We start from the raw sequence: 14,801 nt of genomic DNA on the forward strand, positions 1-14,801 counted from the left end.
TCAGACAGAGAGCAGGGGACGGGGATTGTCAGCACCGCTCCAGTAGTGAAATAAATAATAATGCTGGAGTGGTGCTGTAAATGTGATGCTGCTCTTGGTTACTATATGGGGGCTCCTTATACTAATACTCATAAAAGGCCCAGGTGGTACGCATCAAAAGCCCCCTAACCCCCCCCCCCCCCATCTCCAGCCTCCCCACACAGCAAATATTACACAATGGAGTACATATAATATCATAACTAAACATTATAATATTCAGCCCCCAGTGCCCTGTCCCCCTCCCCCACTTCTGCCCCAATACTCCCATCATCTCACATCCACCCCTCAGTGCCCTGTCCCACCTCACCCACCTTCAGCCCCCACAACACCCCCATGGTCTCACATTCACCCCTCAGTACCCTGTCCCCCCTCACTCACTTTTAGCCCCCACAATACCCCAACGGTCTCATAGTGACATACCTGAATTTAATAAACCTAATAAGTTCCATCCCCAGCACTTACTGATAACGTTTGCAGGCAGGACCAGGAAGTGTCTAGGTGAAATGCAGGGTGGGCAGTGCACTAGGACCCAGCATGCCTGAGCCAATCCCAGCGTGCACAGAGTGAAAAAGCACTGCAGCCAGGAAAAGCTTCAGGATCAGGTCAGACGGGCGAAACCATTCACTGCAGGGGGGAGACTGCAGCCGGCCACTGTGCTAATAGCCAGCTTGCAGAGTCTCCATCAGACGGAGCAGACATTATACTGCTCTGCTCCTATGCAGTGTTCTGCCTCCTCACAGAAGTGGCCCTGCCCTGGCTCCCAGTGGGCCCCTTCATGTGTAAGGGCCCGGGGCGATGGCCCCCTCTGCCCCCCCAGTAGCTACGCTACTGACTACATCAGATTCCCTCGACTACATCAGATTCCCTGAACTACGTCAGATTCCATGGACTATGTAGGATTCCCTGGACAATGTTGGATTCCCTGGACTACGTCAGATTTTCTGGACTACATCAGATTCCCTGGACTACGTCAGATTCCCTGGACTACATCAGATTCCCTCGACTACATCAGATTTCCTGCACTACGTCAGATTCCATGGACTACGTGGGATTCCCTGGACAATGTTGGATTCCCTGGACTACGTCAGATTCCCTGGACTACGTCAGATTCCCTGGACTACGTCAGATTCCCTGGACTACGTCAGATTCCCTGGACTACATCAGATTCCCTCGACTACATCAGATTTCCTGCACTACGTCAGATTCCATGGACTACGTGGGATTCCCTGGACAATGATGGATTCCCTGGACAATGTTGGATTCCCTGGACTACGTCAGATTCCCTGGACTATGTCAGATTCCCTGGACTATGTCAGATTCCCTGGACTATGTCAGATTCCCTGGACTATGTCAGATTCCCTGGACTATGTCAGATTCCCTGGACTATGTCAGATTCCCTCGACTATGTCAGATTCCCTCGACTATGTCAGATTCCCTCGACTATGTCAGATTCCCTCGACTACGTCAGATTCCATGGACTACGTCAGATTCCATGGACTACGTAGGATTCCCTGGACAATGTTGGATTCCCTGGACTACGTCAGATTCTCTGGACTTCGTCAGATTCCCCGAAATACGTCAGATTCCCTGGACTACATCAGATTCCCTGGACTATGTCAGATTCCCCGAAATATGTCAGATTCCCTGGACTACGTCAGATTCCATGTACTACGTAAGATTCCCTGGACTACGTCAGAGTCCATGGACTACGTCAAATTCCCTGGACTACTTCAGATTCCATGGACTATGTAAGATTCCCTGGACTATGTCAGAGTCCATGGACTATGTCTGATTCCCTAGATAATGTTGGACTCCCAGGTCTACATCGGATTCTTTGGACTACATCGGACTCTTTGGACTATGCCGGATTCCCTGGACTATGGCTCACCTACATAGTTTTTTTTTTCAAATATATGAGCTAACCCGGAAAAGAGTCGGGGAGTATTTTTTTTTAAATAAAGTATATTTGTGTGTGTGTTTTTTTCTTTTTAGTACTGGGTTAGTTTAAGGGAATGTCTGAAAGACAACTCTCCATTACTAACACCAGGGCTTGACGTTAGCTGTGTTTTTGGACAAATCCCAGCTGACATCAACTCCAACAGCTATTACCCTTATTGACCTGATGTGGTGGCAATTGGGTGGGGTAATGCGACTAGGTGTTGAAGTCAGCTGTGATTTGTTCTAAAACATAGAAAAGGCGAAGAGCCAGAACTGGAAATCTCACGTGATGCTCCCCTTCTGGGGCAGTTGCAGGCTGGTATTATTTAGGCTGGGAAAGGACCAATAACAAATGACCTTCCAAACCTGATAATATAAACCCACAGCTGTCTGCTTTACCTTTGCAGGTTTCATAAAATAGAGGGAACCCTGCATCATTTTTTCCAATTATTTATCTATTTGTTATGTTAAACAAGCCTAATAAGCTGGACGATAAACTCCACATGAAACACACTAAAGGGTGCCATTTTACAATATATAGGGGGCTTCCTGACATGTAACGTACATGTACTAAAAATGATTTGCTGTGTATTACATAAACAATCAAGCACATGCAAATTCAAGTCTCCTAAGGGGATTAAAAAAGGCTAAATAGTTAAACATTCTCTTATAAATCAAAAATATCCAATCATCCCCTTTTTTCATTCAAATAAAATAATGAAAAGCAATATATAAATAAAATTATCAATTTTAGTATTGTTGTGTCCACAAAAGTCTTATGTTCATAAAGTAAAATTATTTATCCCATATGGAGAATACTGTAAAAGCAACACCTAAATAAAAATGCCAGAATTACATTTTTTTGGATATTTTGAAAAATAGGAGAAAAAAAGAAAAATAAGTATGTTTCCAAAATGATATTGATAAATACAATGGCCTATCCACCAAACAAAAGCTCTCATACAGCTCCAGAGATGGAAACATAAGTTTTGGGTCTTAGAGAATGGGGGCACAGATCAATACGTAGTATATGGTAAAATAAATGGTGTCGTTCAAAACTGCCTCTTATCATGCAAAACAAAAATAAAACAGCCCTCATAATGATGTCTCAACTGAAGAATAAAAAAAAAAATCTACATTTTTGGGATCTTGATTGGAGAATAAAAAAAAAAGCTCAAAAAGGTAATAGGTCATATGGTAACGGGTTAAAATCTAACTTGGTTTTAAAAAAATATAAATAAAATGCATAAATAAATTACCATCAAGTCCATGGACACAGACCACAAGGTGGATGCCATCTTCCTGATGTTCCTCCTCCGGAGGAAAATATGGTATATCAGAAGCCAACGCAGAGAGGTCGCTATACAGGAAGCTTTCAAACTTCAGATGTTTTCTAAACTTTTCTTTAGCCTGATGAAAACTAGAAAACACACTCATTAACTGCTTGCATATGGAAACAAAATCATTTTATGTCAGCCGGGATTTTAGTTTTAAGTAGCAAATTTTATAGTTTTATTAGTATTGTTCACATTAGTGAAGTATGCTAAAAATGGAAAGTTTGTGGTCTGTATCCGCATTGCCAGGCGATGAGGAAACATCAAATGCCGGAGATAATGTCAAAAACATTTTTTTTATTTTTCCATGCGTTTCGAAGTATAGTCCACTTCTTCAGGAAACAAAAATCATACCTGAAGAAGAAGTGGGCTACACTTCGAAACGTGTAGAAAACTAAAAAAAAACTTTTTTTACATTATCTCCGGCATTTGATATTTCTTCATCACCTATAAGCATGGATACAGACCACTAACTTTACATTTTTTACATATTTTTCTGGTGAAATCACCCATGGATCTCCAGGAGCCATACAACCTGGGATCAGGTCAGCATATCCTGAAACCATTGTTAGTAATTACTATCGGATAAGACACCGTTTTTCGCTATTTTTTTCTCCTCAGCCACTTATATCTCATACTAGTGAAGAGCAGATGCTAAGACATTGGGTTAGGAAGTCGAACCCCTCCAAAAAATGAGAAAACGTAGTCCAGAAGACATTCTTGAACCTGAAAAATTCTAGCAGCTTCTACCATAAAAGTAAGAAGAACTATGGAAAAAGGAATGATATACCACTTGAAAGGACAATAAAAGAAGTGGTCCGTGTGCTGATGAGACAGGAGGGGGCATGTTGCTTTTCATATGTATAGACAACTTGTGTGCCTGAATGATTGACCACTTTTCCCCTTGTTATGCCACTTAAAACATCACATAGGTATAGGTATAATAGATCTCACATGTTGTCTGACATGATTTTGCCTGATAAGAACCTCCCAGAACCTAAGATCATGAAAAAGAGAGCCCTATGACATTACAGAATGTGAAAGGGTATGCAGTGGGTGAAACACTAGACATTGGAATAATTTTAGTGGAAGATATGGGGTATCCTCCACTCTTTATATGTTCCCTATGCAATGCTGTTCTATAGCTCACCTGAGCATTCTTTCATTGACCTCTTCATCAGTATCTGAAGAATCTTCAGAGATAACCCCGAAAGATCCCAAAGGTTGCCTCGTTATCGGGAACAAGAGTTGCTTTGCAGAAAACCCAGGAATCACAGGAGAGTCTTTTTGTATAGAAGAAAAAGGCAAACAAGTGGCCGTGCAGGAAACTGATATATTAACTATTTCAAGTCTTCCATCCATTGCAATTACCGTTGACCCACCAGTACTTGTCTCTGATATAGATGGGCAGACATTCCTATTCACTTTACTTTTTTGACCCATATCACATAATTCATGATCCTGATCAGAACCTGAATCAAGCAACTGATCGCTACTAGAGTCTTCTGTGAGTTCAATCTCATGCAAAAATGGAAATTCATCTACAGCTTCCTTCAATGGAGACATGATGGAGGTATCATTGTGAAAAGTATCTTCATCCACTATGGTGCCCATAGAAAAGGTTGTTGAGTTCAGTATTCCGGGAACCTTACTTAGGCATTCAGAGAAGCATTCATTCTCCTGGTTGCTTGAATTGCACAGAAGAGATGGACTGTAGAGGTTATCTTCATCAAAGCCAAGTTTATCAGCCTCTGAGTACAAATTCTCCAAACTACTATTGGAATTTGAAATTGAACCTAGAACCTCAATATCTTGCATTGATGATTCAACAGGTAAAGTAAGAGGTCCAAAAGACCCATCTTTTTCAGTTCTTTCAATGCTGTTACTCTTCGTTGCAAGATCTTCTTGAAGATCCTCGTTGACCCCATTCTTGGACAAAGTAACATCCACAGACTCCACTGGACTGCTAATATGTGGTGCGGAGACCGATTTTGTTAATTTTGAAAGTTCTACCTCTCGTTCCTCTTCTTCAAATGGTAAAGAATTGATGGAGGTCAGTGAGGCCTGTATCCCACTTGGTAAACTTGTGTTACTTTCCGTCTTTCCTTCTTCCAAAGAATTTCTATGCATTCCAGGCTTCCTGGACAAGTGATGAGGAAGTTGCTTATCGCAAGTAGAGTCCATTTTTTTGGTTCGGATATCACACCAAGCTACGGAGCTTGGCTCGCTTTCAATTCCAGAATCTGATATGACTGAGGAGGACCTTTTTATTACACTAGATATCAATGGGAAATCATCATGCTTGCTATCAGGAAAAGTCTTGGCGATAACTGCATTTTTTAATGGCCTGCTGATTAATTCAGTACTGTTGCTTTTGGAAAGTATGTGAGCACCCTGATGTAATCGTCTGTTATCTGAACCGACATTGGATTTAAAGTCACCACCAAACTCTTGCATTGCAATATTTTCAAATGTTGGATTATCATGAACCATATCCAACTCTACTGTAGGCTGGTAGCCATTGTCTGCATCTAGAGAAAACTCTCCTTGATTAGTTGAGGCACTGACATGTTGATAAATTTCCTCAGGCATGACTTCAATGGGTCCAGTGCCTTCAACATCGTCAACAGTTGGGTCTTCAGTGGCTGCTTGCTCAGTGTTCTGCATGAATACATTCAGGTCTGTGATGGACATAATGTCTTGGTTGCCAGACGTTCCTTGAAAGCTTTGCATTGGAGCTTGAGCTATCTCAACTCTTTCTGGATCATCAATACATGGATTTGTCTTTTCGAAAGATGCATTTTCATGAACTGTAGTAGTTTGAATGAAATGGGGACTCAAATTACTTTTTAACAGATTTTCTGAATCATTTGCCATTTCCACAAGTTTTACACCTGCAAGATATCGAAGTAAAAATACAAAAACAAGGTTGAAGCTTAAACACATGAAATTCAAGAGTTAGAGTAAGATAATTTAAAAAAGTGACTATTTGCCTTGAGGCCACAGGCTTCAAAAATTGAGGCTACACCGCAAATTGCTATGACATCACCTAAAGTGACAACATATCCAAGAAATTTGCCATCATTTACACATTGGGATGGATCAGATGGATCATGCATGGAGGAAAGAAGTGATACGTAGCAGAGTAAAACTTTGGCGTCGTGTGTAGCTCTGCGGCCTATTCCTTATTAGAATCATTTGGGCCAACTAATCGGAGAGATGTGGCAAAATTAATGATATGTTATCAACATTACCAGAAGCTCATGCCTAAAACTTTCAAATCTTACAGACTCATATAATACAGCTCTGGCAAAAATTAAGAGCCCACCACATCAAAACCCTGTCATGGGCAGCCCAATCTCCAGACCTGAACCCCATTGAAAACCTCTGGAATGTAATCAAGAGGATGACAGATAGTCACAAGCCATCAAACAAAGAAGAACTGCTTACATTTTTGCTCTAGAACCAGTGTGAAAGACTGGTGGAAAGCATGAAAGCTGGGATTAAAAATCATGGTTATTCCACAAAATATTGATTTCTGAACTTGTCCAGAGTTAAAACATGAATATAGTTGTTTCTATATGATTATGAACTTGTTTTCTTTGCATTATTTGAGGTCTGAAAGCACTGGGGTTTTTTTTTTATTTCAACCATTTCTCCTTTTCAGAAAAAAAATACAAATTTTTGCTTGGAAATTCGAAGACATGTTGTCAGAAGTTTATAGAATAAAAGAAAAATTATTATTTTACTGAAAAATATACCTATAAAGGGAAAAATCAGACAAACTGAACATTTTGCAGTGATCTCTTAATTTTTGCCAGAGCTGTATATACAAACACTATGCTACAGCACCCAACAATTAATGAATACACGATTTCCATTATTGCTGCACACTTACAAAAATAAGAGGTAAGTTAACATTTTTGATCAGAAAATGAATAATCCATCCACCAGCAACAAGGTGACCTCATTGGATGGAACCCAAATCTTTTAGGGTAAGCCAAAACATGAAAGGTTAGTCCCATGCGGTCACTGTCTCACTGGTGGATGGTTTATACATTTCCTTATCAAAATTTTTTAACTAAGTACCTAGTGATTTTTTTTGTATAGTAATGTATTCATTAATTGGAAAGTTATGATGCAAAGTGTTTGTCTATATATCTCTATGTTGGCTATTGGCCATAATCATTTGGCCAAGAGCTATGTAGAGGTATTGCTAATTTTTATATATTTTTAAAAAGTGGAAAGCACGGCATGAAATTGCAAAATGTTTCAAAGTTTTTTGCATAAAACAATATGCAACAAAATGTGCTACTTTATGGTGCAAGAAAACTATCGAACATATCCTCAAAAAAATTTTTTCCCATGTAAACTGTATAAAGCAATGAAAAAGCAAGTGTACCATGCTCCTTTTCATATATTGTATAGTTATTCTGTCAATGAATATGTAAAGATAGAGAACTAATATGGCAGCATACAGAGTTCCTGTCATGATGGTGTCACATCCCCTTGGAAGACCTGGAGTTAGATAGTCACGTCGCAGGTCTTCTTTAGAGATGGTAGGTAGGGTTGAGCGAAACGGGTCGTTCATTTTCAAAAGTCGCCGACTTTTGGCTAAGTCGGCGTCTCATGAAACCCGATCCGACCCCTGTGCTTGTCGGCCATGCGGTACGCGACTTTCGCGCCAAAGTCGCGTTTCAATGACGCGAAAAGCGCCATTTCTCAGCCAATGAAGGTGAACGCAGAGTGTGGGCAGCGTGATGACATAGGTCCTGGTCCCCACCATCTTAGAGAAGGGCATTGCAGTGATTGGCTTGCTGTCTGCGGCGTCACAGGGGCTATAAAGGGGCGTTCCCGCCGACCGCCATCTTACTGCTGCTGATCTGAGCTTAGGGAGAGGTTGCTGCCGCTTCGTCAGAAGCAGGGATAGCGTTAGGCAGGGTCCACTAACCACCAAACCGCTTGTGCTGTAGCGATTTCCACTGTCCAACACCACCTTCGGTGTGCAGGGACACTGGAAGCTACATTTTTTTTTTTTCCCTCAGCGCTGTAGCTCATTGGGCTGCCCTAGAAGGCTCCGTGATAGCTGTATTGCTGTGTGTACGCCACTGTGCAAACCAACTGCTTTTTTCAAAGCACATATCCTCTTGTTCCTTCCTTTCTGCACAGCTATCTTTTTTGTTTGTCCACACTTTTTATTTAATTTGTGCATCAGTCCACTCCTATTGCTGCCTGCCATACCTGGCTTACATTACTGCAGGGAGATAGTAATTGTAGGACAGTCCCTGTTTTTTTTTTTTGTGGAAGATTAAGATTGGCATTTCTGCTACAGTGCCATCCCTGTGTGTGCCATCTCTCACTGAGTGGGCCATAGAAAGCCTATTTATTTTTTTCCTTGATTTGTGTTCTAAAATCTACCTCAACACAAAAACACTACATCAATCAGTGGGAGAAAAATATTGGCCTCAGTCAGGGCTTGTGTGCCACTCCTGTGTGTGCCATCTCTCATTCAGTGGGCCATACAAAGCCTATTTATTTTTTTGTTTTTTTTAATATTATTGGGTTTCTAAAGTCTCCGTGAAAAAAAAAAATACATAAAAAAACAGTGGGAGAGTAATATTGCCCTTTCAGCTTGTGTGCCAGTCTTGACTCCTGGGTGTGCCACCTCTCTCTCTCTAATTGTGGGCCATAGAAAGCCTATTTATTTTTTTGCTTTGTTTAATATTATTTGGTTTCTAAAGTCTCCCTGAAAAAAAAAAAATACATAAAAAAACAGTGGGAGAGTAATATTGCCCTTTCAGCTTGTGTGCCAGTCTTGACTCCTGGGTGTGCCACCTCTCTCTCTCTAATTGTGGACCATAGAAAGCCTATTTATTTTTTTGCTTTTTTTAATATTATTTGGTTTCTAAAGTCTCCCTGAAAAAAAAAATACATAAAAAAACAGTGGGAGAGTGATATTGCCCTTTCAGCTTGTGTGCCAGTCTTGACTCCTGGGTGTGCCACCTCTCTCTCTCTAATTGTGGGCCATAGAAAGCCTATTTATTTTTTTGCTTTTTTAAATATTATTTGGTTTCTAAAGTCTCCCAGAAAAAAAAAATACATACAAAAACAGTGGGAGAGTAATATTGCCCTTTCAGCTTGTGTGCCAGTCTTGACTCCTGGGTGTGCCACCTCTCTCTCTCTAATTGTGGGCCATAGAAAGCCTATTTATTTTTTTGCTTTTTTTAATATTATTTGGTTTCTAAAGTCTCCCTGAAAAAAAAAATACATAAAAAAACAGTGGGAGAGTAATATTGCCCTTTCAGCTTGTGTGCCAGTCTTGACTCCTGGGTGTGCCACCTCTCTCTCTCTAATTGTGGGCCATAGAAAGCCTATTTATTTTTTTGCTTTGTTTAATATTATTTGGTTTCTAAAGTCTCCCTGAAAAAAAAAATACATAAAAAAACAGTGGGAGAGTAATATTGCCCTTTCAGCTTGTGTGCCAGTCTTGACTCCTGGGTGTGCCACCTCTCTCTCTCTAATTGTGGGCCATAGAAAGCCTATTTATTTTTTTGCTTTTTTTAATATTATTTGGTTTCTAAAGTCTCCCTGAAAAAAAAAAAACATAAAAAAACAGTGGGAGAGTAATATTGCCCTTTCAGCTTGTGTGCCAGTCTTGACTCCTGGGTGTGCCACCTCTCTCTCTCTAATTGTGGGCCATAGAAAGGCTATTTTATTTATTTTATTTTTTTTATTAGTATTTGGTTTCTAAATTGTCCCTGAAAAAAACATTTTATCTTATTTGGTTTCTAAAGTCTCCCTGAGAAAAAAAAAAAAAAAAAAAAATTAGGTGGGAGAATAATATTGACATTAGTGCTTGAGTGACAGTCCTGCGTGTGTGTCATCTCTGTGATTTTGTGCCACAGAAAACAGAGTGTGTAATATTGTGCCTGATTTTCCTTGTGGTCTCACCAACCTGTTAAGGGATATAGAAATCATACTGAAGTTATAGCTCACCGTGTAAGTTGTTTGACAGCAACAAATAAAGTTACTTTGGTTAATTTTTTTTAAAACAATGAGGAAGTCTGGTCGTGGCCGTGGGCGTTCATTGTCAGCTGGTAATGATGGTAGTGGTAGTGGAGTATCAGGTGGTCGTGGGGATAAAAATATTCCACCTAAGTCTGGAGCTGTGGAGCCAGTTTCGTCGTCAGGCTACACAAGGCCTCGAACGCTCTCTTTTCTGGGAGTAGGAAAACCGCTTTTAAAGCCGGAGCAGCAACAGCAAGTTTTGGCTTACATTGCAGACTCAGCCTCTAGCTCTTTTGCCTCCTCTTCTGAAACTGGTAAATGTAAAAGCAGCGCGTCGCTTGTGGATGTTCACGGTCAGGGACAAGTCGCTTCCTTGTCCTCCTCAGCAAAAACTACAACAAGAGAGAAGGATGCAGCAGGCGACACAACGGGTCACTCCATGGAGCTCTTTACACATACCGTCCCTGGCTTAGAAAGTGAAACACTTAACAGGCCATGCCCATTACAAGTAGATTCTGACATGGAGTGCACTGATGCACAGCCACAGCCAGAGTACTATGCTGCTCCTTTGACTCAGACCACCACATTGCCCTCTCAGGGTACAGATCCACAATCAGACCCTGATGAGACTATGTTGCCCCGCCACGAACGCTATACCACAGACTGACACAGTGACACAGACGAAGTTGCACACGAGCTCGAAGAGGAGGTAATAGATGACCCGGTTGTTGACCCCGATTGGCAGCCATTGGGGGAACAGGGTGCAGGCAGCAGTAGTTCAGAAGCGGAGGTGGAGGAGGGGCCGCAGCAGGCATCAACATTGCAACAGGTTCCATCTGCCGGGCCCCTATCTGGCCCAAAACGCGTGTCAAAGCCAAAACCTGTTGGAGCACAGCGTTGCCATCCGGTTAAAGCTCAGTCTGCAATCCCTGAGAAGGGATCCGATGCTAGGAAGAGTGCAGTCTGGCATTTTTTTAAACAACATCCAATTGATCAGCACAAAGTCATCTGTCAAAAATGTTCTACTAGCTTAAGCAGAGGTCAGAATCTGAAAAGTCTCAATACTAGTTGCATGCATAGACACTTAACCACCATGCATTTTCAAGCCTGGACTAACTACCAAACGTCCCTTAAGGTTGTAGCACCCTCGGCCAATGAAGCTAGTCATCAACGCAACATCCCTTCCGTCACTGTAAGGCCACCATTTTCCGCACCACCGGCAGTATCTGTGCAGGTTTCTTTGCCAGCCAAAAGCAGTCAGGGTCAGGGAATCACCAGTTTTGTAGGCGGAAATATTGCATCTAGGGCACCGGCGGAAACAATACCATCTCCAACCGTCTCTCAGTCTGCCATGTCCACCGGCACACCCGCAAGTTCCACGATCTCCATCTCTCCAGTTCAGCTCACACTACATGAGACTCTGGTTAGAAAAAGGAAGTACTTATCCTCGCTTCCGCGTACACAGGGTTTTAACGCCCACATAGCTAGACTAATCTCGTTAGAGATGATGCCCTACCGGTTAGTTGAAAGCGAAGCTTTCAAAGCCCTGATGGAGTACGCTAAACCACGATACGAGCTACCCAGTCGACACTTTTTTTCCAGAAAAGCCATCCCAGCCCTGCACCAGCATGTTAAACAGCGCATCGTCCATGCACTCAGGCAATCTGTGAGTACAAAGGTGCACCTGACTACAGATGCATGGACCAGTAGGCATGGCCAGGGACGTTATGTGTCCATCACGGCACACTGGGTGAATGTGGTGGATGCAGGGTCCACAGGGGACATCAATTTCGGGACAGTTGTGCCTAGCCCACGGTCTAGGAAACAGTTGGCTTTAGGCGTTCGCACCCCCTCCTCCTCCTCCTCCTCGTCCTCCTGCAGAAGCTACAGCTCTTCCACAGACCGCAGTCGGCCAACCACTCCATCGGCAGATGACACTGTTGCACACCAGTTGTCCCATTATGGGCCAGCTACTGGCAAGCGTCAGCAGGCTGTATTGGCTATGAAGTGTTTGGGCGACAACAGACACACCGCGGAAGTTCTGTCCGAGTTCTTGCAACAAGAAACGCAGTCGTGGCTGGGCACAGTAGATCTTGAGGCAGGCAAGGTAGTTAGTGATAACGGAAGGAATTTCATGGCTGCCATCTCCCTTTCCCAACTGAAACACATTCCTTGCCTGGCTCACACCTTAAACCTGGTGGTGCAGTGCTTATTGAAAACTTATCCTGGGTTCTCCGACCTGCTCCTCAAAGTGCGTGGACTTTGCTCACATATCCGACGTTCGCCTGTACACGCCAGCCGTATGCAGACCTATCAGCGGTCTTTGAACCTTCCCCAGCATCGCCTAATCATAGACGTTGCAACAAGGTGGAACTCAACACTGCACATGCTTCAGAGACTGTGCCAACAGAGGCGGGCTGTTATGTTTTTGTGGGAGGATACACATACACGGGCAGGCAGTAGGATGGCAGACATGGAGTTGTCAGGTGTGCAGTGGTCGAAGATACAAGACATGTGTCAAGTCCTTCAGTGTTTTGAGGAATGCACACGGCTGGTTAGTGCAGACAACGCCGTAATAAGCATGAGCATCCCCCTAATGCGTCTGCTGATGCAAAGTTTGACGCACATAAAGGAGCAGGCGTCTGCACCAGAGGAAGAGGAAAGCCTTGATGACAGTCAGCCATTGTCTGGTCAGGGCAGTGTACAGGACGAGGTAGCGGGCGAAGAGGAGGTGGAGGACGAGGAGGATGATGGGGATGAGTATATTTTTAATGCGGAACCTTTCCCGGGGGCACTGGAAATTGGTTGCGTGTCAAGGCCGGGTTCTGGTTTTTTGAGGGACACAAGTGACGTAGATTTGCCTGCAACTGCCCCTCACCCAATCACAACCGGAGATTTGACAACTGGAACTTTGGCCCACATGGCGGATTATGCCTTACGTATCCTAAAAAGGGACACACGCATAACGAAAATGATGAACGATGACGATTACTGGTTGGCCTGCCTCCTTGATCCACGCTATAAAGGCAAATTGCAAAATATTATGCCACATGAGAACTTGGAACTAATATTAGCAACCAAACAATCAACTCTTATTGACCGTTTGCTTCAGGCATTCCCAGCACACAGCGCACGTGATCGTTCTCACACGAGCTCAAGGGGGCAACAGACTAGGAGTGATAGGGGTGCACACATCAGAAGTGGCGTTGGACAGAGGGGTTTTCTGACCAGGTTGTGGAGTGATTTTGCTATGACCGCAGACAGGACAGGTACTGCTGCATCAATTGAAAGTGACAGGAGACAACATTTGTCCAGTATGGTTACTAACTATTTTTCATCCCTTATCGATGTTCTCCCTCAACCGTCATTCCCATTTGATTACTGGGCATCAAAATTAGACACCTGGCCAGAATTGGCAGAATATGCATTGCAGGAGCTTGCTTGCCCGGCAGCAAGTGTCCTATCAGAAAGAGTATTCAGTGCTGCAGGTTCAATATTAACCGAAAAAAGGACTCGTCTGGCTACCCAAAATGTTGACGATCTAACATTCATTAAAATGAACCACAACTGGATTTCGAAATCTTTTGCCCCACCTTGCCCGGCCGACACCTAGCTTTCCTATGAAAAGCTCTTGCTTGTGAATTACTTTTCTAATGTCTAATTTGCTGCAGCTGATTGTACAGCATACGACATGTTTACACCTCCCTAAATGGCCAAACTCCCCACACGGGGCCGTGGTATCGCGACTTGGCGCAAGCACCCGTGAGACTGCTGTTTGTCTGAAGAGGTGGGTGTGCTCGCTTTTGGTTGACGGCATTGCTACTGGGTCCCTCATAGTACAATGTAGTGTCTCTGGCGGTGGTGGTGCGCACTCAACGTCAGACACACAGTTGTAACATGAGGGGCCCTGGGGAGGTCCCGCCGGCCTCAAGAGAGTTCCCCCCTCCCCCAGCTCAAACTGTGCTCTACCACGTGCAAAATTATGTCGCACAGCTCCACCAATCCTTAGTCTATTCGCTGACATCATTCAATGTCTGGCACTGACAATACAAATTTGTAGACATCTATGATGCAACTTAAAGTAGTCTGTGTCTGTGTCCTATATTGGCACCATTAAATAGTTACTGCCAAATTACTATGTCAGAAACTCAGCAGATGAGCCCACCCCTGTACCTAAGTATGCCACTTTTTTTTTTTTTTGGTTGTTTTGCGAGACATTAACATCTATTTATATTTTGGGAGTACTGGGACAGACACTCCTTGCAATACTCCTCCACTGACCACCAAGCTGCCTGCCCGTGTATCCATGTAACCGATGTAAAACAGCCATGAGCCTATTGTTTGTTATTTTAGGCCTTTGATAGCCTGTCTGCGGTCCCTACTTTAAATACTCCTCCACTGACCACCAAGCTGCCTGCCCGTGTATCCATGTAACCGATGTAAAACTGCCATAAGCCTATTGTTTGTTATTTTAGGCCTTTG

At 43.0% G+C, this 14,801-nt stretch overlaps 1 protein-coding gene across 1 annotated transcript in view; it reads right to left on the minus strand.

Annotated features, from left to right (window-relative positions):
• FAM135B (family with sequence similarity 135 member B) overlaps positions 1-14,801 on the minus strand; it is a 289,887-nt gene that overhangs the window by 50,685 nt on the left and 224,401 nt on the right. Inside the window, exons 13-14 of the mRNA XM_077271274.1 lie at positions 4,462-6,205; positions 3,237-3,397 (exon numbers count right to left, since the gene is read on the minus strand). Coding sequence (XP_077127389.1) covers positions 3,237-3,397; positions 4,462-6,205 — 1,905 coding nt within the window. The remainder of the gene's footprint in view (positions 1-3,236; positions 3,398-4,461; positions 6,206-14,801) is intronic.

The sequence above is a fragment of the Ranitomeya variabilis genome, chromosome 6 (assembly GCF_051348905.1).
Source record: "Ranitomeya variabilis isolate aRanVar5 chromosome 6, aRanVar5.hap1, whole genome shotgun sequence".
NCBI classification, from domain to species: Eukaryota; Metazoa; Chordata; class Amphibia; order Anura; family Dendrobatidae; genus Ranitomeya; species Ranitomeya variabilis.